The sequence below is a fragment of the Pelodiscus sinensis genome, chromosome 10, assembly GCF_049634645.1.
Source record: "Pelodiscus sinensis isolate JC-2024 chromosome 10, ASM4963464v1, whole genome shotgun sequence".
In the NCBI taxonomy this organism is placed as follows: Eukaryota; Metazoa; Chordata; order Testudines; family Trionychidae; genus Pelodiscus; species Pelodiscus sinensis.
In genome coordinates, this window is record NC_134720.1 from 3,322,800 (window position 1) to 3,350,527 (window position 27,728).

Consider the following 27,728-nt stretch of genomic DNA (forward strand, 5'->3'; position numbering starts at 1 on the left):
GACAGGAAGGAGCGGGGGGGACAGGAGGTGGAGCGGGGTGAGGACGGGAAGGAGTGGGGGGGACAGGGGGTGGAGCGGGGTGAGGACAGGAAGGAGCGGGGGGGACAGGAGGTGGAGCGGGGTGAGGACGGGAAGGAGCGGGGGGGCAGGGGTGGAGCGGGGTGAGGACAGGAAGGAGCGGGGGGGCAGGGGTGGAGCGGGGTGAGGACAGGAAGGAGCGGGGGGGGCAGGGGTGGAGCGGGGTGAGGACGGGAAGGAGCGGGGGGGCAGGGGTGGAGCGGGGTGAGGACGGGAAGGAGCGGGGGGGCAGGGGTGGAGCGGGGTGAGGACGGGAAGGAGCGGGGGGGGCAGGGGTGGAGCGGGGTGAGGACGGGAAGGAGCGGGGGGGCAGGGTGGTGGAGCGGGACGGGGGTGGCGCGGGGGGGCCAGGTGAGGACGGAGGGGAGGGGGGGGGACGGGGTGGAGCGGGGTGAGGACGGGAAGGAGCGGGGGGGCAGGGTGGTGGAGCGGGACGGGGGTGGCGCGGGGGGGCCAGGTGGCAGCCCGGCGTAATGCTCTGCTCCCGGCTAAAGAGGTGGCGCCTACTTGGCTGGGTCTCCGCGCCCGTGTTACTTTGCCGGGATTTTTCGGGCAAGGCCCCTGTTGCCAGCCGGCCTGTCCCAAGGCAGCTGACGTGCCCGTGGCCCCCCTCCCTGCAGGACGCCTCCATCGCGCATCGCTTCCACCTGATGAGAGAGAAGCACCCGGAGAAGTTCAACAGCAGGTACCCCCGGCCGCTCCGGCGCGCACGGGCTGTGGACAGGGCCCCGGGCCCTGCTGCGAATGCGCCGGGAGGCACCCGAGCGGTGGGGGAGGCCGTGCCGCGCCGGCCCATCTCGCTGCGGGGGCTTTGGTCCGGGCGCGCACGACCCAGCGCCCGAGGCCTGTGGTGCCAGCGTGGCCGTGGCCATGGGGCGCGTTGGGCCTCCGAGGTTCGGCGTCGTTCGTCTTTCCTCCCATTTCCTGGCCCCAGGCGCCCACACCTCCGGGGCTTCCGATATCGCAGACGGTGGCTTCCTCCCGACCCCCCACCGTCCCAGCGCCCCACAAGGGGGCATGGAGCCGTGGCCCTGGGACCAGTGGGCAGCCCAGGAGCTAGGCAGGGGAGCTCTCTGCATTGTCCCGAGCTGGGGGGAGCCTTGTGGGACCCCCCGTTGGGCTGGCGAGGTGTGAATTCGCCCTTCGATTCACACCCCTGGGAGCACAAGACATGAGGCGCCCCAGCCACTCACCCGTGGGGTCCCCTGTCCGGCCTGGCCCGGCTCTGTTCAGTGGCTGGTGAACCGAGCTAGCTGTGCCTCCGGGATTCCACTGACCCCTCGCTGCATCCCCTGGGCAGAGCGCTCCCCGGCCCCCTTCTCCGTGTGCCCCCCCCGCTGCCACTGGGGCCAGCTCAGTCCTCCCCTCCCAGCAGCAGGACGGCCCAGGGGCTGGTAGGGTCCCTGGCCCGGGCAGTGCGGGCGGGGGTGGAGCAGAGGGCTGGCTGGAGGTCTCCTGTCCCCGTCCCCCTTCCCCCGAGAGGAGAGCCGGGGTTGGAGAGGAGCCGCTGCCCCAGCCACCTCCGCCCACGGGGAGCCCCGCTGTGACTGGGGTTTCTGCAGACCGGTGCCCTGGGCACCCCGCAGTGGTCTGCTGGGTTTGCCGGGTAGGGGGTGGAACCAGCACGTGGGCGCCTCCTGGGCGACGCCGGGCCTGGCCGAAAGCAGGAATTCCTGCGCTCCGGACGCTGCCCGGCTGCCCAGCTCGGCGGAAGGCAGCTCAGTGGCGGCAGAGCTGCAGAAACTGCCCTGCTCGGGCCTCGCCAGCCCCCCGCCCCCAACGGCCCATATTCCCTTCGACTCTGGGCTGAGCGCGGGTGTCACGGCGGCTGCCGAGGAGACGCCTTCCCTTGCCAGCCCGCTGGTTGTGGGAGACAGGCGTGCGGGCAGCAGCTCAGCCCCTGGCCGGCCAGTCCCCTGCCAGCGGGGCTGTGGGGAGGGAGCCGGGTCTCCGGCAGACACGCTCACGCCTGTCCCCGCTCTGTCCCGTGGGCCAGGATGAAGAACAAGCTGTGGTACTTCGAATTCGGCACGACGGAGACCTTTGCTGCCACCTGCAAGAAGCTGCACGAGTACCTGGAGGTGGAGGTGAGCCCCCTTGGCCCCCGCGTGGCACTGACGGGGGCCCGCAAGCGACTCCTCCGGGAGGCTGAGCTCCTGGGAAGGAAAGGGGAGCTCCGGCCATCTGCCCCCTCAGGGACGTCCGGGATGGCAGTGGATCGTGGAGGGTCGCCGGCTGGCATCGGAATATTTATTGGCAGAGGAGACCTCTTAGGAACCCAAATCCCCTTTTCAAAAGGGGCTTCAGCGCTTACGGCCAGATTGTCAAAGGTATTTAGGTGCATAAAGATGCAGCTAGGTTCGAAAGCACCTGCGTGCCTAACTCCCATCGGATCGGTGAGACACTGAACCTACTTAGATGCTTTCGAAGGCCCTGCCAGACACGTGTCTGTCCTCGGGTGTCTAAATACCTTTGAACTTGTGACCGTAAGTGCCTGCCACTCTTGGAAGTGAGCCCTAGGCTCCTAAATCACTTAGGTGCTTTTGCTCATTTTAGGCACCTCTGCCCTGTAGGTGATTTGGAAAACGTTGCTCGTCGCTGCAGGGATCCGACCATACAGGCCCCCTCCAGTTTTGTGTCCCTCAAATATCGTTTCCGAGCAAAGGCCGAGAGCTGAGCCCCAGCAAGGCCCCGCCGCTGCGTTCGGCGAGCAGACAGTACGCTCTTTGGGGCAGGCGGGGCTTTGCCCTCTGCAGCTCCCCAGCGCCTGGCAGAATGGGGTCCGTAGGGCTGTGCAAGCGAGCCCAGCCCCGACCTGAAACGGACCGACGTCACTGCGCCTTGCAGACGTTCTAGCGCGTTCCCGTCAAGCCGGCCTCTTGCTCTTCGTGGGAGAGCCCCGAGCAGTTGGCGTGTAAACACAGGCGCTCCGTAGCCCTGCCTGATTGGCTCCGTCCCTCCCGGAGCGGGGTGTCCCCAGCGCTGCTGGGCGCAGGCAGGAAGCCGGGGGAAAGGAGCAAGCGTCTGGGGAAAGGAAACAGGCAAGAAGCTCGGGGAAATATTCAGGTCACGTCTGTGTATTTGCGAGGGGACTTCTCTCTAAACACGCACCAGAGCGCTCGGAGCCGGGCCCCTGCCCTCGCTCCTGCCCGTGGCGGGAGATCAGAATTCCCCTGGGCGTGCCTCGCAGCTGGACGGAGGCAGGCCGGGAACAGGCGCTCTCTGTGAACGCCGGGCCTGCGCACAGCCGTCTTCGGGCGACATGGAAACAGCCTTTAATTAGCGGAGGGAGCTGCTTGCCTGTGGTTGCTAAGCGCGCGGCCGTTTCACAGCGCGGTGGGTTTTTCCGTAAACTCCCCGCTTCCCTTATCGCTGAATAAATGAACCTTTCATTGCTTATTCATGAGGGCTGGAAAAGAGAAAGGCCGCTTGCAGTTTAATTCATGTCCCGCAAAGAAACCCCTAATCTCCCCAGTGTATCTCTTACCTTAATTACAGCCTGGGTAGGAAGGGCTGGGAGGGGACGGGAAGGGGGCAGGGTGCTGCATGTGAAACCCGACAAGGGTGGGAGGTGGAACCAGGGAGGAGGGCGCGATGGCGTAGGATGGAGGGGCCCGTGTGAGTCAGACGGCGCTGTGCTCTCAGCCCAGCCACACGCACGTGGATTTTACCGCCAGCAGTGGCGTTCTCCTCCCTCGGGCAGGAGGGAACCCATCCCCCAGCTAGCTGTGCCCAGGCAGCGAGCCTAGAACGCCAGCCCCAGGAGTGTCCGCTGGCCAGGCCGAGCGACCTGTGCTGAGCTAGTGGAGAAGGGATCCCGGGGTGCAAGGCAGGAAAGGAACCGATCTGCTCTGAGGCGAGGCCTGGGGGTGGGATGCTGAGCTGGAGCGAGGTGGTGGAAACCCCCCTTCGCCCTCTCTGCTCCTTGGCAAAGCATCCAGACCCCTCAGCACCGGCCCTCGGGCCACGAGTCAGGTGGAATTCTGAGGCCAGCTGGCCCGTGCGTGGCAGCGGAGCCGAAGCGGAGGAGCGCTCTGAAAGCCGGTTTCCGGGCCGCACCGTGCGCCCGTGGCCAGGTAGAGCCACGGGACTGGGGCCTGCCCCACAGTTCAGATCCATTGCAGTGCTAGGTGCCTGGCCGGGAGGTGGGGGCGTCGCTCCCCAGCGTGGGCAAGGGGCAGGGGTCCTGTCCTCGAGTGTCAGTCAAGCAAAGAAGGTCCAGTTCGGTGCCAAAGACTTGGCAGCAGGCCCCGCCCCTTTCAGCCCCTCCATTGTGGCCTCGTGGCTGGGTGCCCACCCTCCCGTGAAAGAGACTCTTGGGCTGCCGGGGCAGAAACGGCGCGTCCCTGTGTCACCCCGGGCAGCCCGCGTGGGCTCACAGCAGCCAGGGGCAGGAAAGATGCAGCAAAGCCAGCGAGTCACCACCGGGGAGAAGGACACGGGCGCCAACGCTGGGGTCAAAGGGCCCCCAAAGCACAGCAGATAGGGTGACCTCTGCCAGGGCCACCTCACCTCCCCCAGCTCCAGGGGCCTCTGCCGGCCCCCCTCCACCCCCCAGCCACCCCAAGCTCCTCCCCTGGCCTTGGACACCCCTCTCCGCGGAGCCCCTCCTCAGCTCACCCGGCGAGCTGTGGACCCCGCATTGTAGCCTCGCCCACTGCAGCCTGGGAGGTCCCGGGGCCAGGCCCTGCCCCAAGGGGGCTTGTCCGGGGGGAGATGCCTGGCAGCGACTGCCATGCGCAGTCAATGCCAACGGGAGCGCAGGAGGATGTGGTTCGGTGAGAGATCAGGCACGTGGGCAGGGGAGCAGAGTCGCAGCTTTTAAGGCCACAAGGGCCACCAGATTGTCGAGTGACTCCTGCGTCTCCCCCACGTCCCCGCACCAACCCCGGTCACCGGGATTTGAACAGAAGAACTTAAGAACGGCCAGACTGGGTCAGACCAACGGTCCATCCAGCCCAGTGTCCTGTCTGCCCACAGCGGCCCATGCCGGATCCCCCAGAGGGAGGGACCACAACGGGATCCTCACGTGATCCCTCCCCTATCATCTGACAAACAGAGGCCAGGGACACCATGCCTACCCATCCTGGCCAATAGCCACTGATGGACCTAACCTCCAGGAATCTATCTAGCTCTTTTTTGAACCCTGTTCAAGTCCTAGTCTTCAGCACATCCTCTGGCAAGGAGTTCCACAGGTTGGTTGAAGTAGTCCAGAGGAATGACTAACGGAAAGGCAGCATCGCTAGTGCAGGCACTGGAGGGGCCTGACCTGCCAAGCGGCCACGTTTCTGGCCTGATCCCCAAGGTGGTGCCTTTCTCCCTAGCCCCGGTTTCCAGCTATGCGGCTGGCCAGCCTCCCTGAACTGGTCCGTCCGTGGCCTGGCAAGAATTCCAGCTTGCTCTGGACAGAGGGACCCCACCCGACTGGGCCATGGGATGAGGAAAAGGTGGAGGGGTTGTTAAAATCCCCGTGTCTCTGAGCCGGGCGCGGGAGCCACACCACGCAGCGATGCGCCGGCACTCCAGATCCGACGCGCGTGTGCCGCAGACAGCGCCATGCCAGGCAGCAAAGCGTTAACCCAGCGGGAGTTTCGGTTGAAATTCCCAGCCCGTCCTCCCTCCGGCTCTGAGGCAACTGCCATGCGGGCAGAGAAATGGCAGTTTTGTTTTGGAAATTGGCAACTGCGACGGGACGGCTCCTGGACACAAATCTGGGTTTCCCCAGCTGCACATTTCTCCAGCCAGCCTCCCTGCCAGCTGCCCCCTCTCAAAGAACCCATTGTACCACGCTGGCACTCGGGGAACACGTTCCCTGCTCCTTGGATGCTCCTCTGCGTCGGGGAGGCGGGGGTGATGCTCCGTGTTAATCACAGAATCCTAGGGCTGGCAGGACCGGACACCGTCCATCCCTGACAGGTGTCTGTCCGACCTGCTCTTAAATATCTCCAGGGCTGGAGATTCCACAGCCTCCCTAGGCAATTTATTCCAGCGTGTCACCCCCAGGCAGGAAGTTATTTCTGCTGTCCCGCCTAAACCTCCCTTGCTGCAGTGTAAGCCCCTTGCTCCCTGCCCTGTCCTCAGAGGCCAAGGAGAACAATGTTTCTCCCTCTACAAACCCACCCAAGTTCTGCCAAGCCCAGCAGTGGCTGGCGGCCCTTTCTAATACGCTCACCTCCCCAACCCCCTGAAGGCACCAGCGTGCGTAAGACTTAGCGGGCGGCGTCCTTATTGGACCGAGTCACCACCTCCGTCCCTTCCCTGTTCAGAGCAGTGGTGGCCTACAGACGGTTTATCTGATGCCCGTTTCCAGCTTAGCTGCAGGCCTGGGTCTGTTCCTTCTTTCGCTTCACCGGGTCAGTGGCTGCTCTAGCCAGCGTGTTGTCGGCACAGCAGCCTGTTCCTCACTGTCGATCTCTTGTGTGGTCCGTGCTAGTGGTGGGGGCCTACAGCCCTGTCTGCACTAGAAAGCTGCTGACAGTAGTGTATCTGTCTGTCTGCAGCGCGACGGCAGTGTGTCTGTCTGTCTGCAGTGCGACGGCAGTGTGTCTGTCTGTCTGCAGTGCGACGGCAGTGTGTCTACAGTGTGTCTGTCTGCAGTGCGACGGCAGTGTGTCTGTCTGCAGCGCGACGGCAGTGTGTCTGTCTGCAGCGCGACGGCAGTGTGTCTGTCTGTCTGCAGTGCGACGGCAGTGTGTCTGTCTGCAGCGCGACGGCAGTGTGTCTGTCTGTCTGCAGCGCGACGGCAGTGTGTCTGTCTGTCTGCAGTGCAATGGCAGTGTGTCTGTCTGCAGCGCGACGGCAGTGTGTCTGTCTGTCTGCAGTGCGATGGCAGTGTGTCTGTCTGCAGCGCGACGGCAGTGTGTCTGTCTGTCTGCAGCGCGACGGCAGTGTGTCTGTCTGTCTGCAGCGCGACGGCAGTGTGTCTGTCTGTCTGCAGTGCAATGGCAGTGTGTCTGTCTGCAGTGCGACGGCAGTGTGTCTGTCTCTCTGCAGCGCGACGGCAGTGTGTCTGTCTGTCTGCAGTGCGACGGCAGTGTGTCTGTCTGCAGCGCGACGGCAGTGTGTCTGTCTGTCTGCAGCGCGACAGCAGTGTGTCTGTCTGTCTGCAGTGCAATGGCAGTGTGTCTGTCTGCAGCGCGACGGCAGTGTGTCTGTCTCTCTGCAGCATGATGGCAGTGTGTCTACAGTGTGTCTGTCTGCAGTGCAATGGCAGTGTGTCGGCAGTGTGTCTGTCGGCAGTGTGACGGCAGTGTGTCTGCAGTGCAACGGCGGAGTGTCTGTCTGTCTTCAGTGCGACAACAGTGTGTCTGCAGTGCAATTGCAGTGTGACGGCAGTGTGTCTGTCTGTCTGCAGTGTGCCGGCAGAGTGTCTGTCTGCAGTTCGACGGCAGAGTGTCTGTCTGCAGTGCGATGACAGTGTGCCTGTCTGTCTGCAGTGTGACAGCAGTGTGTCTGCAGTGTAACTGCAGTGTGACGGCAGTGTGTCTGTCTGCAGTGCGACTGCAGTGTGTCTACAGTTTGTCTGTCTGCAGTGCGACAACAGTGTGTCTACAGTGCAATTGCAGTGTGACGGCAGTGTGTCTGTCTGCAGTGTGACAGCAGTGTGTCTGTCTGCCTGCAGTGCACCAGTAGTGTGTCTGTCTGTAGTGCGCCAGCAGAGTGTCTGTCTGTCTGCAGTGTGCTGGCAGTGTGTCTGTCTGCAGTGCAATGGCAGTTTCTACCAGAGTCATCCAAACGATGCGCCCCGCCCCCGGCATGGACACGGGACCCCCCGCACCAGTGCGCTTTTTCTGGGGTAGTTTATTCCCTTAGGGCGCCTGCCTGCATCCTTAGCAGCCAGCTGCCTTGTAAATCTGGCCTGACGTGGCTACTTGCATGCACGTGGGCGTGAGTTAGCAGCGAGGGGCTGCACTCCCCCGGGGTGTTCACACCTCCCAACGGGGCAGCTCTGTCCAGTCTCAGCACATCGGGGCCTTCCAGCGTTCTCGGCCCAGGCCCAGGCCTGTGGCTTGCCCCTCCCCTGCACTGCTCAAGGAGGAGGGGAGGACCAGCTCCCCTCGCTCCACGGGGGATGAGCTCTGTGAACTCCATGGAATGACACCGCGTTCCGTCACCTTCGTGACCCTGACCCTATTGCATCGGCGGGTCTTGGGCGCTTCCTCTCTTCACCGGCCCAGTCCTGCCGGATGGAAGCGCAACGTCTGGACATGCCCAGAAGCTACCCTGTTAAAGACCCACGGAGAAAGGCCAGTGAGCTGAGCGGCATCAAACCAGGCACCCACCGTGCACCTCGAGATGCGGGAGGATCTTTCGACGGATTATTTTTTTCAAAAATGCACCGAAGAATGAGGAACTGAAACAAACCACCCAAGATTTTCAGCTTGGCTTAAAATGTGTAACCCCTCCTCCCCTTTTTCTAGCTCTTCACAAGCAAGGGTGAGCTAAAATGACTTCCAAGCATCATTGTGTGTGTGTGTGTGTGTGTGTGTGTGTGTGTGTGTGTGTGTGTGCAAGTGTGAGCTAAAATGACTTCCAAGCATCATTGTGTGTGTGTGTGTGTGTGTGTGTGCAAGTGTGAGCTAAAATGACTTCCAAGCATCATTGTGTGTGTGTGTGTGTGTGTGCAAGTGTGAGCTAAAATGACTTCCAAGCATCATTGAGTGTGTGTGTGTGTGTGTGTGTGTGTGTGTGTGTGTGTGCGTGTGTGTAACCCCTTCTCCTCCATTTCTGGCTCTTCACAAGCAAAGGTGAGCTAAAAATGACTTCCAAGCATTTTGTGTGTGTGTGTGCTAAAAATGACTTCCAAGCATTGTGTGTGTGTGCTAAACATGACTTCCAAGCATTGTGTGTGTGTGTGTGTGTGTGTGTGTGTGTGTGTGTGTATGTGTGTGTGTGTGTGTGTGTGTATGTGTAACCCCACCTCCTCCATTTGTGGCTTTTCACAAGCAAGGATGAGCTAAACATGACTTCCAAGCATTGTGTGTGTGTGTGTGTGTGTGTGTGTATTGGTATATTCATTTGCAGGCAGAATCACACATATTCTCATGCAGTGATATTTACAATTCCCTAATTTTTGGAGCATGACTATTTAAAATGTCCTCACTTGAGCGTGAATTGTTTTACAACTTCCTTCCCACTCCTGGATTTCTGTAATTCTGTAAAGGAGGCTGTGGAGTCCCCACCACTGGAGAGCGTTAAGAACAGGTGAGACAAACAGTTGTCAGGGTTGGTCTTGGTTTTTCTGGTTCTGCCTCAGCATGGACAGCTGGACTAGGGGACCTCTTGAAGTCTCTTCCCGCCCAACGTTTATACGATTCTGTGAAAAAGAAGACTAAGGCCTTTGCTCAGCAAGAAAAAGAGTCAAAATTCTAGCAACGAGGACTCGGAAGAGTTCTTTGTTACCCGACACACCGTCTTCTTTGACAAACCTGGAGGATAGAAATTCTCCAGCATCATCAAAATCCAAGAGGAAACAAAAAATTCTGATCCTTGCTCAGCTATAACTTAGCAGGCAAAAGAACAGATGCTTTGCAGCCTAGAAAATACATTTGGAATACAAAAAAAAAAAAGGATATGTTCCCCTGCATACATGAATGGCGTTTTTTGCAATATCAAGGAAGGAATTTGCTCTCTGCCTCCTTGGAGAACCACCCTTAATTTTGCCAGTTATCGGTTATCAGCCTTCCCAATCAGACGATAATGCCAGTCCAAGTACTGTGTGCTTATAAAATACTCTCCATGCTTGAGTGCTGGCAGAGGAATTAAAGTTGTTTATACAATTAAAGTTCCCAGCTCTGTTTACTTGTCCTCTCCTCTAGTCCTTTCAAAAGCCACACACACCTTTTAATGGCATTTTCAGTCTGCAATTTTTCTGTATAATGCTGAGAAGCCTTGATAAAGACCCCAAATAGTGAATCCTTTGACCATTTCTTCTTTCCCATCTTTCCTATTATTTTCTGCCAAAGTCAACGCCGTTTTCCAAAGCGCATTTAGAAGGAACCATCATCACAGGAATAAGGCTTGATGATTCTCTAAAGTCACGTCAAGTAATAAGAGAAGAGGCCACAAGCAAAGGCGGCTGAGCGGTGGGAGTTTTCTGAGCGGATGTAGATAAAACATGGTGAACTCTGAATGGTGATATTTGTCCATTTAGTGACATCAGTTCTACTTGAAATTACTTGAAAAAAAAAAAGCTAAGCTGACTTCTCTGCGGTTTTTAAATGCTCATTTAAAACATATCATAAAAAATCTTGTAGCCAAAAGAGAGAACCAGACGGTCAAAGATTATGTGAGCGCTGGAATGCTGTTAGGTCATGTCTACACTGCGGAGCTATTTCAGGATACCGGAAGTATCCTGAAATAGCTATGCTGCATCTATTGAAGCAGCCCGTTATTTTGAAATAGAGTTTGAAATAACGGGGGGGCTTAGCCTGATGTTCCAGTCACCCTCATTCCACGAGGCGCAAGAGGCATTTCGGAATAGCGAGTTATTTCAAAATTTGGCACGGCGTAGACTGCGCCAAGTGACAAAATCGGCTATTTCAAAAGAGCATCGAAATAAATGCTACAATTTGCGTCGCTTAGTTGGAGCGAAGGGTGCTGCGTAGACACACCCTTAGAGATTTCTGATGTACACCCTCCACTCCCCACGCCCCCAATACAATATTAGAAACAAATGCTCACGTACGAGCAGGAGAAAAGGAGTGAGAGGGAGGCCCCCGCAAATTCTAGGTACCTAAGCGCAGTTAGCTAGTTACCCCCGTCCTGGGAAAGCGTCCTGGGTACGACACCAGTGGGCCTGGGAGGTTGTTACTTGCGCTGGTAATTTAATTTGAGTGTGATGTAACGTAACTTTTCTTGAACTATTTGAAGTTGATGACATTTCTATGAATATACAAATGATTAAGCGTTTCTGTGACTGGTTATGACATAGTCTGCGTGTATTCAATGTGCACGTGGCCAATTTCAACCCTGCTGCCCACTGAGATGAAGGCAGCCGCTCACACGGCCCACTCACAAGCCTACTTGCCCTTCACTGACCCCATCGGCTGGTCTGTCTACAGCGCGATGGCCGTGTGTCCGTCTGTTTGCAGGGCCACAGCAATGTGTCCGTCTATCTGCAGCACCACGGCAGCATGCCGGCCTGTCTGCAGTGCCACGGCAGTGTGTCTGCCTGTCTGCAGTGCCACGGCAGTGTGTCTGTCTGCAGTGCCACGGCAGTGTGTTTGTCTGCAGTGCCACGGCAGTGTGTTTGTCTGCAGTGCCACGGCAGTGTGTCTGTCTGTCTGCAGTGCCACGGCAGTGTGTCTGTCTGTCTGCAGTGCCACGGCAGTGTGTCTGTCTGTCTGCAGTGCCACGGCAGTGTGTTTGTCTGCAGTGCCACGGCAGTGTGTCTGCCTGTCTGCAGTGCCACGGCAGTGTGTCTGTCTGTCTGCAGTGCCACGGCAGTGTGTTTGTCTGTCTGCAGTGCCACGGCAGTGTGTCTGTCTGTCTGCAGTGCCACGGCAGTGTGTTTGTCTGTCTGCAGTGCCACGGCAGTGTGTCTGCCTGTCTGCAGTGCCACGGCAGTGTGTTTGTCTGCAGTGCCACGGCAGTGTGTCTGTCTGTCTGCAGTGCCACGGCAGTGTGTTTGTCTGCAGTGCCACGGCAGTGTGTCTGTCTGTCTGCAGTGCCACGGCAGTGTGTCTGTCTGTCTGCAGTGCCATGGCAGTGTGTCTATCTGCAGTGCCACGATAGCATATCTGTGGGTCTGCAGTGATATGGCAGTGGCACCGCATCATGTCTGCCTATCTGCAGTGCCACGGTAGTGTGTCTGCCTGCAGTACAACAGCAGTGTGTCTCTCTGCAGTGCCACGATAGTGTGTCTGTCTGTCTGCAGTGTGTCTACAGTGTGTCTGTCTGCAGTGCCACTATAGTGTGTCTGCCTGTCTGCAGTGCCACAGCAGTGTGTCTACAGACTGTCTGTCTACAGTGCGATGGCAGTGAGTCTACAGTATGACTGTCTGCAGTGCAATGGCAGCGTGTCTGTCTATCTGCAGTGCCATGGTAGCATGTCTGTCTGCAATGCCACAGCAGTGTGTCTGTCTGTCTGCAATGCCACGGCTGTGTGTTTGTCTGCAGTGTGACGGCAGTGTGTCTACAGTATGTCTGTCTGCAGTGCCACGGTAGTGTGTCTGTCTGCAGTGCGAAGGCAGTGTGCCTGTCTGTCTGCAGTGCAACGGCAGTGTGTCTACAGTGTGTCTGTCTGTCTGCAGTGCGATGGCAGTGTGTCTACAGTGTGTCTGTCTGTCTACAGAGTGACGGCAGTGTGCCTACAGTGTGTCTGTCTGTCTGCAGCGTGACGGCAGTGTGTCTACAGTGTGTCTGTCTGTGTGCAGTGTGACGGCAGTGTGTCTACAGTATGTCTGTCTGTCTACAGTGCGACGGCAGTGTGTCTGTCTGTCTGCAGAGTGACAGCAGTGTGTCTACAATGTGTCTGTCTGTGTGCAGTGTGACGGCAGTGTGTCTGTCTGTCTACAGAGTGACAGCAGTGTGTCTACAGTGTGTCCGTCCGTCTGCAGTGCGACGGCAGTGTGTCTGTCTGTCTACAGAGTGACGGCAGTGTGCCTACAGTGTGTCTGTCTGTCTACAGTGCGACAGCAGTGTGTCTACAGTGTGTCTGTCTGTCTGCAGTGCGACGGCAGTGTGTCTGTCTGTCTACAGAGTGACAGCAGTGTGTCTACAGTGTGTCTGTCTGTCTGCAGTGCGACGCAGTGTGTCTGTCTGTCTGCAGTGCGACGGCAGTGTGTCTGTCTGTCTGCAGAGTGACAGCAGTGTGTCTACAATGTGTCTGTCTGTCTACAGTGCGACGGCAGTGTGTCTGTCCATCTGCAGAGTGACAGCAGTGTGTCTACAGTGTGTCTGTCTGTCTGCAGTGCGATGCAGTGTGTCTGTCTGTCTGCAGTGCGACGGCAGTGTGTCTGTCTGTCTACAGAGTGACAGCAGTGTGTCTACAGTGTGTCTGTCTGTCTGCAGTGCGACGCAGTGTGTCTGTCTGTCTGCAGTGCGACGGCAGTGTGTCTGTCTGTCTGCAGAGTGACAGCAGTGTGTCTGCAGTGTGTCTGTCTGTCTACAGTGCGACGGCAGTGTGTCTGTCCGTCTGCAGAGTGACAGCAGTGTGTCTACAGTGTGTCTGTCTGTCTACAGTGCGACGGCAGTGTGTCTGTCTGTCTGCAGTGCGACGCAGTGTGTCTGTCTGTCTGCAGTGCGACGGCAGTGTGTCTGTCTGTCTGTCTGCAGTGCGACGGCAGTGTGTCTGTCTGTCTGCAGTGCGACGGCAGTGTGTCTACAGTGTGTCTGTCTGTCTGCAGTGCGACGGCAGTGTGTCTGTCTGTCTGCAGCGCGACGGCAGTGTGTCTACAGTGTGTCTGTCTGTCTGCAGTGCGACGGCACGCTGCTGGACCTGAGCAGCACCTCGCTGGAGGGCATCGCCGTGCTCAACATCCCCAGCATGTACGGCGGCTCCAACCTCTGGGGCGAGACCAAGCGGCAGCGCAGCTACAACCGGATGAGCAAGAAAGTGCCCGAAAAGCTGCACTCCACGGTGGTCACCGACGCCAAGGAACTCAAGTTCTGCGTCCAAGGTGAGCCGCGGGTGCGGGGAGGCAGGGAGTGAGATCTCTCCCCTCGCCCTGGGGTGGTGGGTAGAGTGCCCGGGTGTGGCGGAGGAGCGGGGAGGCCGGCCAGCCGGGGGCCTGCAGCCCAGCCCGCAGGGTGGGAGAAGCAGCCGGCTGGAGACGGGCTAGCAGTAGGCCGGCGGGTGGCGCGGGATTGTTGGACGCAGATCTCAGGGAGGTCGGCGTGAGGCTCGGGGCCGGTGTCCGTGGCAGGGCTCTGTCTGAGGTGAGGAGGCTGGTTGCACTGTGCTGGGGAGAGCTGCCAGTGAACCCCCTCCCAGACACCACCTGGGTTATTTCTTCCTCTTGTCTGCGTGGTGGGGCGCATGCAGTGGGGGGTGGGCAGGACTGGCCGGGTTGGGCCCCGGGGACAGAGAGCGGTCGGCTGCTCAGCTCCCTTGGGGACGGCTTACCATGAGCTAGTGGGGAAGAGCCGGAATCGGGCCAGCATCCCGAGCCCTGAGCCCCGGCTGCTCCAAGCTGCGAGAACGCCTCCCGCCACGGTTCCGAGCCACAAGAGCGCCTCCCGCCGCGGCTCAGAGCCACGAGAACGCCTCCCACTGCGGCTCAGAGCCACGAGAACGCCTCCCACTGCGGCTCAGAGCCACGAGAACGCCTCCCACTGCGGCTCCGAGCCATGAGGACGCCTCCCGCCACGGCTCCAAGCCATGAGGACACCTCCTGCCATGGCTCCGAGCCACGAGAACGCCTCCCGCCGCAGCTCCGAGCCATGAGGACGCCTTCCGCCACGGATCCGAGCCATGAGGACACCTCCTGCCATGGCTCTGAGCCATGAGAATGCCTCCCACCGCGGCTCCAAGCCACGAGCCACGAGGACACCTCTTGCCGCGGCTCCAAGCCACGAGAACGCCTCCCGCCACGGCTCCGAGCTGCAAGAACGCCTCCCACCACGGCTCCGAGCTGCAAGAACGCCTCCCGCCAGGGCTCCGAGCCACGAGAACGCCTCTCGCCACGGCTCCGAGCTGCAAGAACGCCTCCCGCCGTGGCTCCGAGCTGCAAGAACGCCTCCCGCCACGGCTCTGAGCTGCAAGAACGCATCCCGCCACGGCTCCGAGCTGCAAGAACGCCTCCCGCCGTGGCTCCGAGCTGCAAGAACGCCTCCCGCCGTGGCTCCGAGCTGCAAGAACGCCTCCCGCCGTGGCTTCGAGCTGCAAGAACGCCTCCCGCCACGGCTCCGAGCTGCAAGAACGCATCCTGCCACGGCTCCGAGCTGCAAGAACGCCTCCCGCCATGGCTCCGAGCCACGAGAATGCCTCCCGCCACGGCTCCGAGCCACGAGAATGCCTCCCGCCACGGCTCCGAGCCACGAGAACGCCTCCCGCCACGGCTCCGAGCCACAAGAACGCCTCCCGCCACGGCTCCGAGCCACGAGAACGCCTCCCGCCACGGCTCCGAGCCACGAGAACGCCTCCCGCCGCGGCTCCGAGCTGCAAGAATGCCTCCCGCCACGGCTCCGAGCCACGAGAACGCCTCCCGCCACGGCTCCGAGCTGTGCTTGGGGCCTTCCGAGAGCGGCATGGGCTGGTGTGTGAGCCTCCTTCCCCAGCTGCACACACAGCACCCCTGCAGGCTGAGGTCGGGGGGCCCTCTCCTCCGACCTTTTCTGTTCTCCGCCTCCCTCTTCCTTCTCTTTGCACCTTCCTCGTTCTCGGGGCCTGTCCCTCTGCCACCAGCCCCGCTGAACCAGCCTTCTCCAAGCCTCGCGGGCGGCTGCTTTGTGGGCCTCTGCCTTTGAAGTCCTCCCGGAAGGTCCCTCGGGTCTCAGTGCCTGCAAGGCAATCCCCACAGGCCGACGCGGCTCTGTCTTTGCCCAGAGGCCGAGTGGGCCCCGCAAGGCAGCAGGGACCAGGGACGCCAGGCACAAGCAGAAGCACCTTCAGACAGGCACTCGGGCCCTGTCCGGGACTGCTCCAAGCAGTGCTCTTGGGAGCTGGGCCGCAAGCCCAAGGGCTCTAGCTCCAGCCCGCAGAGCCAGGGGGCAGCTAGTTGCCCCATTGCCGTGGCCCGTTCTCTGCGATATGCTGTGTGGGAACTGGCCCAGCCCGGGGCAGGCCGAGCCCCCGCACACTGCTGGGGGACCTTTCTGAACGCCTGATGTGCAGATGGCTCCGTGTAAGAACGTCAGCCCAAAGGCCCATCCAGCCCCGTGTCCTGTCTGCCCTCAGTGGCCAACGCCAGGTGCCCCAGAGGGAGGGAACAGAACAGAGAACCAACCAGTGATCCCTCCCCTGTCGCCCCTTCCCAGCCTCTGACAAACAGAGACTAGGGACACATCTCTGCCCAGCCTGGCTAAGAGCGATCGAGGGACCTAACCTCCAGGAATCTATCTAGCTCTTTTTTGAACCCCGTTGAAATCCTGGCCTTCACAACATCCTCCGGCAAGGAGTTCCACAGGTTTACCATGCACTGTGTGAAGGAAAACTTCCTTTTAAAGCTGAGACACCTGGCCAGGAATCTCTCATGGGAGCAGAACCTCTCTGAACACCCCACGGGCCTGTCTGCAGCTGCTCCATTTGCCTGTGGTCTAGGATCTCTGGTGGCAAGGCCAGATTCCTGTCGTTCCCCGGGGACTCCTGTCCATTCCCGGGGGCTCTCCCCATTCTAGCAATGTGCGTTCGGTGCGCTGTCGCGGGGCCCTGGGCTTGGTTTGTGACCACAGGGCACATCCCAACGCCGGGGGTTGGCGAGGCGTGGGTGGCCAGTCAGGGGTTCACAGCTCTTACCCCTCAGTGCCCAGGCTGAATCCATCTGTTCAGCAAACGCCCCTCGCCTTGCCTTTAGGCGAGGTATTGGCGCCCCGGCCCTGACCACTAGGCAGCATGGCTGCTGTGTTTCCAGCGGCTGCCGAGTTCTGCTCCTCAGGGGCTGCCTCGTGGGGATGGCGAGCGCGGTCGCTGTGGAAATGTCGGTCCCCGAGGCCTGGCTCCTGTCCTCAAGCAGGAGTAGGAAGGAGCAGGGGTAATTCGCGCTAGCCCCGCGGCCGGGGGAGGGCTGTGTGGGGACATGGGCCCGTCCGGCCCCTCCATGCTGCGGTTTGTCTCTCTCCTCCCAGACCTCAGCGACCAGCTCCTGGAAGTGGTGGGGCTGGAGGGGGCGATGGAGATGGGGCAGATCTACACCGGCCTGAAGAGTGCTGGGAAGAGACTGGCCCAGTGCTCCTCCGTCACCATCAGGTACCGTCCCGCCTGCGCCCACTGGGAGTCAGTCCCGCCCCGCCTGCCTTGCGTGGGTGGCAAGGTCACGCTGGCCAGCGTGGCCCTCCTCCCATGGGCGCTGCCCCGCGCCAGGCCCCCGCTCCCCGCCCTCCCTCTGGCCTGAGCGGGGCGTGGGTGTGGGCAGCCCGGCGCACGGCTGGGCCCTCCCCTGAGTGGCGCTCCCAGGCCGTGGGCGTCGGACTCGCCTCTGCTGCTGTTTGCTCCGGAGCCTGCGGGCCGCCGAGTCTCGGGCCGCTCCCTTGTTTCACCTGGCGGGTGGGCTACCGAGGGGCAGGCACCTCCCCAGAGGAGTCCACTAGCGCCCGGCGGTGTCCCCAGCCCTGGGCCCCGCCTCGTGCGCAGGGAGCCTTCGGGGGCACGTGGGTGGGCTAGCTCCCTGGATCGCCTGGCTGGGGCCGCAGGTGAGACCACAGCCGGGGCCGGGAGCCGAGCTGGGAGCCGGTGGCCGAGGCCAGGGCCAGCCCTGAGGCTGGGGGCGAGGCCAGAGCGCTTCGTCGCAGGAGCGTGGCGGGCTGGGGCGTGCCCTGCCTCGCTCTGCCCCGGCCGGGTTTGCTGCCTGGATGGTCTGGGAGCCCCGCGCTAGACGGGGGGTCGGACGGGAGGATCTCTGGGGTCCCTCTGGCCTCGGACTCTTGCAGCAGCCTCCTGCGTCCATCCCACATCCCCGGGTGCTCCCGTCCGTGTCCGTCCCCCCAGCCCTCCCAGGCCTCACCCTGCGCCCTGTGTGTTTGCGGTTCCAGGACAGCGAAGCTGCTCCCCATGCAGGTGGACGGAGAGCCCTGGATGCAGCCTCCCTGCACAGTGAGTCGGCAGCGGGCACCGGGGGGGAAGCCGGGGACCCCCAGCAAGAGCAGCTGCTGGAGGCGGGGGCCTGCCTCAGTGACGGGATAAGCAATGCAGAGAAACCCCCCAAGATTTCCCTACGTACACTACTGGACGGCAGCTGTCCCTTGTCCCCCCCCACTGGGGCGGGAGGGGACCTCATCACCCCACAGCCCCCCCAAGTCACTGTCTCCTGGCCGCTCTCCCCCTCCAGAGAGGCCCAAGAGCCCAAGCAATGTGCCCCCGGCCCTGCCGCCTCAGAAAGAGGCTCAAAAGCCCGAGTCCCACGTGCAGAGAGGGGAAGGGGGCTGGGGCCTGGTCGGAGCTGTTACACCGTGTGACGGGCTGCACCGGGCCCTAGGCGGCCTCCGCTGTCCTGCCACCCAGCGCCCCAGCAAAAGGAGCAGCGAAGGCGGGTCCTCCAGCCCGGCCTAGAAGGGCTGCTCAGAAGCAGCCAATCGGAGTGCAGGGGCTCAGATAAAAGGAGGGGCAGGGCGTAGGCTGCTCTGTTGCTGGTGTCCGGCTCCGGCAGGGAGTGCAGCGCCTGGAGTGCTGGGGCAGGGGAGGCTGACGGGGTCCCCGGTTCGAAGCCACACGCTGGCGGTTACAATAGCAGCAGCACCCGCTGAAGGAGGCAGCACGTGGCTGGCACCCGGCGCAGCAGGCCGGGTCCCCGGCCCCACGAGAAGTGGCCTAAGCCCCAGGAGGGGTGAGACTCGGCGCTAGACGCCCAAGAAGGGGCTAGAACGTGCCCAGGCCTAGCGACGGGGCCGCAGACCAGCCCGGGGGGACTGGGTTACCCGCAAGGGCCCTTGGACGGCACGTGACACGGGCGGGGGGCTGGCCACAGGGGCCCCACTGGGGAGGGCCCAGCCCACGGGGGGCCCCACGCACAGTGCGTGGCCCTGGCGCCGGGCTCGGAAAGGCCGAGGCTAACGAACAAATGGGGGCCCGGTGGGGGGGGCTCTTTTTGGCTCCCTGCTGTTGGGGAGCGCAGTGAGCAGACGTGCCCCAAGTGTCTCCCTGCTGGGTCGCCGCCCTGTGCCTGCCTCGGCCCTCCGAAGAGCCTGCCGAGACCCCCTTTCTGATGGAGACACGTTGGCAGCAGGGCCGGGGGGCTGGCCCCGAGCGCATGGGGCCGCCGGGGCGCCTCTCTGGGGCGGGAACAGGCGCCGCCAAAGCCTCTGGGGTTGCCCTTGGCTGCCGGCGCAGCACTGAGTGGGGAGGCCGGGCCTGGGAAGCTGGGGGGCTCTTAGAAACCCGCACAAAACTCCAGCCTCTTGGCATTGGGGCTCCTTTTCCATGGGGGGATTTTCAGGCCCACGACCGGCCCCACCTCAGTAACTTCAAGGCCTCCAGAGGCAGGGCACAGAGCGGGGGGGGGGGGCACTGACCGAGTGCCCCCCGAGCTCAGCTGGCAGAGATCCTGGGGCTCCCAGCTGCCTGCGGCGGCTTGTCCCAGGACGCTGGCCCCTGCCCGTGCCAGGCCAGGAGGCGACCCCCTGGTGAACACAAGCGAAGCACGAGGATGGCACCAGTCCTCCCCCCATCCCTGGCGTGAGAACGCATGGAAAGTGCTTGGGAGCTTCCGGGTGGGTGGCACCGGAGCCCTGGCAACCTGCTATTTCTGTCCCTGCAGCATGCTCGGCTCGCGGCAGGGCCTGCATGGCCGGGTGCAGCACCCGCCGGGGACAGGAGCTCCGGGAGAGTGAGCGTCCCGGCCCAGGACCCCCATCAGACCAGCCCCTTTGCTCCATGGCATTGAGGCCGGCTGGCGGCTCCCAGGGACACGGCCCCGGCCCGGCTCTGCCGTGTGCCTGGGCAAAGCTAGGACGCCCTTAATCCGGCAAGTCCCTGCTGCGGGGGGAGATGTCCCAAAGCAGACGGAGGAGTCGAATTCCCCCCGACTGTCAACGGGATCTCAGACCTGCCACGGCACTGCAGTGCCTCACTCCCCTTGGGGCCGGTGATCAAAATAACACGGGGATCCGGGCCGTGATGCTTGAGAATGGCACTTGGGCTCCCAAATCTCTTGGGCGCTGTTCAGAAGGCCCTCCCCTCCCCCCGTGAAGGTATTCCACCCTCGTGTCTTGCATGCTGTTGCCTGGGTCCTGCCGTGGAAATGCCGCCGGATGGTAAAATCCTGTGAGCCGTTCACCCCGCCGGGCAGCCCCTCCCGGGGGAGACAGTGTATTTTCCAGGCGGGTCTGGCATGTGTGGGCCCCGTGGCAGCAGCTCCACGGCAGCTTCCCTCAGAAGCCTGTCAGAACCCCCGGGCTCCCCCTTCGAGCGCCACGTGACGGGGGGGTGACGGCCACGGACAGGCCTTTACTTTCGCAGGTGCCTGGGTTTGGTCACTTACGCTGCTGCGCCCTAGAGACGCCTGGCTGCAGCTGGCGTGCGAGGAGCCCCCCACGGCACCCCCCTCCGTGGCCCTGGAAACCCGGCGCTTGGCGGAGGAGCAAAGTGCGGCCTGTTCTCGAGAGGAGCCGGGAGCGTGGGGGCCAAGCGGGGCGCTGCTGTGTGGGGCACAGGCCCCCAGGGCTCTGGCTTCACGCGTGGCGTGGCCCATTCGGAGAAGGGTCCGGGGGACCTATCCTACAATCATCACTGCCTTCCCAAAGTGCAGGGCCGGTGGCCATGGCGAGGGTTGCCAGGTGTCCAGTATCCACCCGGACAGTCCGGTATTTTCGCCTCCTGTCCGGTAAAAAAAATTCAGAGAATATCGGACACCGGAGCTGTCTGGTGTTTTCTGAATTTTTCCCCAGCCAGGAGCTGAAAACGCCGGGCACCTGGCAACCCTACAAACACTCAGCGCCCGGTCTCCTCCCTCCCCCTCCGAGCCCCCTCTGGCCCCCAACACCTCCAGCCCCCTGACCCCAGCCCCCATGCTTACCTGGTTCCCCAAGGTTGCTGGCACAAAATGGCTGCCACCAAAAGACCTAGGGGAAGCAATGCTGTTTTAATGCTATTTTATTTTAATTTTTTGGCTTAATAAGTCCCCTTTTTTTTGCTCAACAACTTTGGTCTCCCCTCCCCCCCTTTTTCCCCCCCTTCAACAGAATTTTTTCCCGGTGTTTTTTTTGGGGGGGAAGGGGGGTGTTCGGTATTTTTGTTTCAACCATCTGGCAACCCCAGTCATGGCTGGCAGCCGTTGCTGAGGAGACGAGGCCAGGCAGAGTGACCTCTCCGAGGGGCCTTACTGATCGAGCTGTTTGCTGTCTCGACTTTCAGATCAAAATTACCCACAAGAGCCAAGTGCCGATGCTGCTGGGCCCTCCCCAGAAGAGCAGCTTCTTCTTCCTGAGGAGAAGAAACCGAACTCGGGACTAAGCGCGCAGAGAAGCCAGGTCCGGAGGCGGCAACGCCGCCAGCCGCTGCGGCAAGGGAAGCGCGTGGAGAAGGACCCTTCCTCTCTTCGGAGTTCCTGACTTCCGGCGCCGCTTTGGGAACAGCAACGCCGGGGCCCTGGCGTGAAGTGGGGAGGAGCAGCCGGCGGGGCGCCGAGGGGTTGGACATGCACACGGGCACACGCACACCTTCCGGGCAGCCTTGACAACCAGGAGACGTTTCCCAGAGGACAAGCCGCAATGCCGGGGGGAGGGCTATCTCCCTGGAGGCGCCTGAGACTCCCTTGCGAAGATGGGCTAGGCTCTGGAAAGAGAGCCGCCCGCGAGGCCTGGTGGGGCTGGGGTACCGTACCTGGCCCACGCTGCAGCCGAGAGTTGGTTTCTTTCTTTTTATTTAAACCACTAACTCTCTGCCCGTCCCCCAAAGTTGCCGGTGCAACGGCAACCGGGCAAGACACCGAGTGTCACTTATTTATTGTTTAATGCTGTCTGAGGACACCGGCTGTGTCCCTGCACTGTGCCGGGGCTCACCAAATCCTCCGCGTTGTAAGGGGTATTTATTGTCCTAGCTTCGAGAACACTGAGGAGGGGGAGGGCAAGGGGGCCTTTTCTCACACTGCCCTACTTCCACCCTTTCAAATCCCGCCCCTCGCTTTTTTGGCTAATCAGAAGCGCGTTTGTCGTTCCGTGTCAAACCTGTGTGGGCGCGAGCGAGAGCTGGAGAGAGGGAGCCAGACGGGACGGGGGAGGCCGCTGACAGAGAGCCCGTCCTTGGAGGCCAGAACTGAACTCAGGGTAAACCAGAGGAGACCACCCTTGGAACGTGCCGCTGGTCAAACATAGGCCTTACCAGGCTGCTGGCCTCCAGCGGCTCCGCTTTCAGACCCCACCTGTCTGCTCCCGTGTGGGTATTTATTGAACAGAGTCTTGTCCTTTAAGAAGGAAGCGCTCGGCAGCAGTGAAACTTCCCTGGCACAGAGAGAGAGCCCCAGACACCCCTGAAGGGCTCCTTAGCCCGCTGGCAAACGCCTGAGTTGAATTTCAGATGTGATATGGCAGCCTTCACTGGGGGGCAAAGGCGGGCGGGCAGAGACCTCAGGAGCCAGCAAGTCCAGCCCCCTACCCAAAGAAGGACCAACCCAACTCAATCAGCCCAGCCAGGGCTTGGTCAAGCTGGGACTTACACACCTCGGCTACGTCTAAATTGGCATGATTTTCCGGAAATGCTTTTAACGGAAAAGTTTTCTGTTAAAAGCATTTTGGGAAAAGAGCGTCTAGAGATGCTTTTCTGCAAAATCACTTTTTGTGGAAAAGCGTCCGTGCCAATCTAGATGCGCTTTTGCGCAAAAAAGCCCCAATCGCTATTTTCATGATCGGGGCTTTTTTGCACAAAACAAATCTGAGCTGTCTACACTGGCCCTTTTGCACAAAAGGGACTTTTGCCCGAACGGGAGCAGCATGGTATTTCCGCAAGAAGCACTGATTTCTTACAGTAGGAAGTCAGTGCTTTTGCGGAAATTCAAGCAGCCGGTGTAGACAGCTGGCAAGTTTTTCCGGAAAAGCGGCTGATTTTCCGGAAAAACTGGCCAGTCTAGACACAGCCCTCTAGAGATGGAGATTCCACCCCCGCCCTAGGGAACCCATCCTAGTGCTTCCCCACCCGCCCAGGGAAATCGTTTTCCAACCTAGGCCTCCCCGCTGCCACCAGAGACCATCGCGCCTCGGCGTGAGGACTTGTGCTGTGCGGGGGCAGGCTCGTGAGCGGCCTTGGAAGGGGCGGTGGTCTGGGGATGCAATCCAAGTCAACCCTGAGCTCGCTCGGCAGAGAGGCGTCGGTTTTCTACGGCACAGCCGTGCCGGGGGGGAGGGAAGAGCCGTCAGCGAGGGGAGCCCAGAGGGGGGTGGGGATAGGCTGGCGGCTCACTCCCGCGCTTTCCTGCCGTGGAGATCCACATTCAGATCTCGTCCGCAGCCCTGTGGAATCTCCGCTCTGCATCTTCAACACACCACCGGGGGGTCCCGCTCCTCTGCCAGCTGGGGGCTGTGCCCAGCACTTGCCTGTGCCCCGAGATGTGCTCTTCAGAGGCTCCTCCAGGCTGTGGTTCGTTTAGATACCGGTAGGGTGAACCCCGCACCACTGGTGGTGGAACAGAGTAATACACATTCGCAGCCCCTCTCCCCCCCCCAATATTCCTACCATGCACATGCGGCTGGTTCTAGCTTCAGTACGGACCAGTCTGTTGGGTGCCTAAGTCGTACTGGTCTTCTAACGACGTCACCCAAACGCAGAACGCCTCGGTTGCCCAGTGGTCGGCTGGGCATGCTGGCTTTGTCGTCTTCTCATGACTCGCCCTCTCTGCGCTTTGCTCTTTGAGTTCTTCTTTCAGCTTCTGCTGGGCTCGCCACGGTTGGTCTTGATGGTGGTTGATCTGGATGCTGAATTTTCCCTGGACGGCTGCGCGTGTCCGTCCCGTGTCATCGTCCAGTTTGACACGAATGCGGTCCCCACAATCTAGGCCCACGGGTTTCCTGAGCGACACCCTGAGCAACTCCTATGCTCTTTGAAACTTTTGTTTAATCTGATCTGGCCGCTCCATGGACGTCTGACCGCTTGGGAGGCAGAGCGACAGTTGGAAAAGAATCCGAGGTGTCTCCCTGTCAGGACTTGTGCAGACCACGTCCCGGGGTGTTGATCTGTCACTCGGAAGAGCAAGGAATGGATCCTCCTCCCCCGGATGTTTACGGTTCTCTCAGCCTCTCTGTTCGCCTGTGGGGACACATGAGCTGCTGGTACGATGATCAAAATCACGCTCCGCTCAGAATGACGTCAGTGGGGCTCCTTCCGAAAGCCTGGTAACATCCAACCATCTGAGTTCCTCCACCTCGCTCACCAAGCCTGCCCCTTCCCCTTGCAGGGCGGCCCTGCCGACCTCTCTTAGCACGGGGCTTGGCACGTCCCTCCGGTCTCCACCCGCTCAGGGCGCTGGCTGTAGCACAAAGCCCTCCAGCACCTGCGGGCCCAAGGGAGCCCCCTCACACCCGGAGGAGGATGTGGCTTTGCAGGGGGCTGAGCTGTGGGGAGGAGGCGAGCACCAAGCAAGCCTGTGGGCGCGACGTTGGGAAGCAGGACGGGAATCTGAAACGTCCATTCAGATTGGATGGGACCCGAGCAGGGGGTTGGACTCCAAACAGCAGAGCGTGGTCCCGGCCGTGGAGGGAAGCTGGGGGAGACTTCCTGTGGGTCAGCTGCTTAGGTCTGCTGCAGCGACGAGGGTTGCGAGCCCCGGAGCGGCTGGAGAAATGAGCCCGCAGTACTGAGCTGGTTGGAACTGCGGGCAAGGAATGCAACGAGCGAGCCTACAGAAATGTTCTGGAAATGCACGGGAAGTAGCGTCGTCAGCGCAATGAGCACAGCCCGCAGGAGGGCTGGGTTTGGCCCACGCGCCCCAGAGCAGTCTGGGCCGGGGACCAGCCTGCGGGGGGCCCCAGGGGCGGTGCCGATTAGGAATCAGAAACAAGTCCGTGGTTTGGGATGTAACCCAAGCGGAGTCGGAAACAGCTCTCCCGCTGTTTGACTTTTTATTCCCACCCTCCCCTCTCGAATCAGGGTGAAGAGTCAAAATCTTGAATCTATTTCTGAACTGGAGAATTGACAGCTCAGGCCTGACCTTTCTGCTGCTTCCTTTAACGAACCCTCTGGGGCGAGCTAGCGCAGCCTTCGCCCCCAACCTCCTTCACGCCGCAAACTGGACTGGTTCCTTCAGAAAGGGGAGAAACGTTTCCATTGGACAGCGTCAGAACTTCCCTCCTCCCCACCACGGTTTTTTCTGGGTCAGGAGACCCAACGAATTGGCGCCTGGCTCGTGAACTGTTCCAGGGACAACGAACCCGCATTTTTCAACGGAAAAACATTGTTGGCCAAAAATTCTCGGCCAACTTGAAATAGAATCGAGGCAAAGTCCATACATGGGCGCTTTTCCTGCCAGGGCAATGGTCCTTCGGGGGACAGCTCTGCCGTTGTAAAAGACCCCCGGCAAAGCCACCACTGGCCCGGGACTCTGAGACTAAACATCTACCCTACGGTTGTATTGCCAAGCTCAAGTCAGCTACCCTGGGCCCAGGTGATTATTTCAGTGTAGACGCTGGCCAAGCCGCAACACACTTGAACACACGCTTAACGTCAGGAGGTGAAGTCAATGGGAATTAGCTACACCTACAGCGGGTGACAGGATCTCAGAGGGTGCCAACCCGCTGCCGTCTACGCTGTGCTGTTCTCAGAACCAACTCACCAGCCAGGGCAGGGTGGGGCAGTGGGTCCGAGTGCAGGTGGGCCTCGTTTCTCTCCGAGAGGGAAGGGAGGAAGTTCGGCAGCTTGTCCACCGCACTGGGTGGCTGGTCGTGCGCCTCGTGCTGAGTCAGTTCGTCTGTCACTCAGCCTAGCGTTTGGGGAGAGCGTAGCACAGGAAATAGTCAAGAAGAGGCTGGAGACCGTGGCTGAGGTATCCAGGAAAGGCTGCACCCGAGAGTGCTGCTCCATCCTTTTTGGCCCCATGGCGTCGGCGCCGGGCGAGGCAGCGTGTCCGTCCGTGTCCCTTGGATTTGAACAGGGGTATGTGGGAGTCAGCAGCAGATGAAAGGACGTGAAACACGAGCAGTGCGTGTTCTCCACACCCGCTGCCGGGGGGAGACTTTGCCGGGCCGCTAGCTTGAAAGACGTGCTCCCGGAAGCGCTGGAGATGAGGACGCTCGCTCTGGAACTGGACAGGCTGTTGGCAGGAGAAGAGCCCTTCTCTGTTTGGCCCAGAGGGTGAAAATCTCCGTGGTCTTTGGGATTCACACCAGCGGATTTGGCACCCGGGCCCGCGAAGGGTGGGTGGACAGCGGAACTGGTCCGAAACGTGCCCATGTGAAAATAGCCCCTTCTCATCCGACACGCCTCCTGCCCGGCCCCATTCCGAGTCCTGTCGGCTCACGCGCCTGGAAAAAAGGGGAGCACCCCATCCCCCCATTTTCACAACGCTGCTCTGGGGGGGGGCGAGCTGGAAGAAACTCTATTTGCTCTTGCGGCAGCCATGCAGGTGCCAGCTGCCGAATTTGCTGGGTAGCGATGAACCGTCGCTCGCTCGCTCAGACCCCAGGCTGTGCCCGAGGGCCTGTGGCAGGAAGACCCAGCGACGTTCGGTCGTGAGCGGGAATCCCCCGCCCCCCGCGCCAGGGCCTCTCTCCCTTGGCGCCTGGGCTTCTCCGCCGGGCGTGTGGCGCCGCGAGGGCGAACTCACAGCCGGGACAAGCAGCTGCAGTGTCCGTGCTGGAAATGGAGGCTCCTCCGCTGAGCCCGGTGGGGCAGCTGGGAGGGAAGTTTGGGGGGGGGAGCGGCGGGGGCCCACGTTCGCTGTGTCCGTAAGCAGGCCTGAGAGAGTGCCCGGCCCAGAAACAGAGCCGGACCGAGCCCTGCTCCCACGTGGCCCTTGCCTCTCAGCCCGTCCTGAGAGCCAGACGTCTGCATCCGCCGGGAAGCTCCTGGGGCTTTGCACGCCCTGGCCAGCTCCCCAGAGCCAAGTGGGGCAGAGTACAGCACCGTGCACCCCCCCAACAGCCTCTCTGCAGGCAGCCCCCGGCTCTTCTCCTCTCGCTAGCTCCCCACTGCCCACGAGGCTCTGCTTCCCTGCCCACTGCTCGCCCCTCTGCGTCCTGCCTCCTCTCCCATCCAGTGGGGATGCCCAGATGGGAGGAAGACCCCCTGGGAAACAGAGGGGGGCTGGGAAATCGCCGGTTCTTGCCTTCTGTGTCCTGCCCGGGGAGGGCACGTTGCTGTGGGCCGGGCCCCCTGCCCCAACGCTGCGGCACGGCACGGCACGGCACGGCACGGCCATCCTCTGCAGGGCACTGCGCTGAGCGAGGCGTCGTGTCCTCCCGCTGCTGCCACGGGGCGGGCAAACCGAACGCACAGCCCCCCGGAGGTGCAGCGCGGCTCCCGCACAGCCCCGGTTCCCGGGCTGCCGTGCACCCCCTCGCCCTCCGCCCCCGGCCACGTGCGGCCCCCTGCATGGATCTGTGTGGATTTGTGGCGTCCCTCTGTCTACGTGTGGCCCCTGAGCCCTGTGGTTTTACAGCAAATAAAAGGCTAAGGGAGCGGCGGCTGGGCTGGGGTATGTCGGGTGCGTTGCCACGTGGCCTCCGGACCGGCCGCCCCTTCGCACGCACTGCAGGCCGCGGCGAGGCTGCTCAGAACAGCGCGTGGAACGGTGCCATGGAAGAGCGCGCAGCTAGAAGCGGTGGGTTGGCCCTTTAAGCCCCAAGCACAGGTGCTGGCTTTTATTTTTCCACCTCCTGCGCCCCTCTGAGGCCCCGCCCCCTTCCCTGAGGCTCCGCCCTCACTTCCCAAGGCCCCGCCCCTTCCCCCAAAGCCACGCCCTCCCTTCCCCGAAGCCCCACCCTCATTCTGCCTCTTCCTGCTCCAGCGCCAACCTCTCCCCCGAGGATCCTTCCTGCACCGTTCTTGGTTCTCCTCCCCCTGCAAGCACCCGCCCCAGCCCTCAAACAGCTGGGGCTGGTGGGTGCTGAGCATTGTTTTCTGGGGGTGCGTG

The 27,728-nt window shown here is 61.3% G+C and overlaps 1 protein-coding gene across 3 annotated transcripts in view; it reads left to right on the top strand.

Moving 5' to 3' along the window:
* DGKG (diacylglycerol kinase gamma) overlaps nt 1-27,274 on the top strand; it is a 129,559-nt gene extending 102,285 nt beyond the window's left edge. For all 3 annotated transcript variants that reach the window (XM_075937330.1, XM_075937332.1, XM_075937331.1), the window contains 6 exons: nt 699-763; nt 2,075-2,165; nt 13,499-13,700; nt 16,807-16,927; nt 17,710-17,770; nt 21,026-27,274. In XM_075937330.1, the coding sequence (XP_075793445.1) occupies nt 699-763; nt 2,075-2,165; nt 13,499-13,700; nt 16,807-16,927; nt 17,710-17,770; nt 21,026-21,124 (639 nt within the window). In that variant the 3' untranslated portion in view covers nt 21,125-27,274. The remainder of the gene's footprint in view (nt 1-698; nt 764-2,074; nt 2,166-13,498; nt 13,701-16,806; nt 16,928-17,709; nt 17,771-21,025) is intronic.
* The last annotated feature ends 454 nt before the right edge of the window (nt 27,275-27,728 follow it).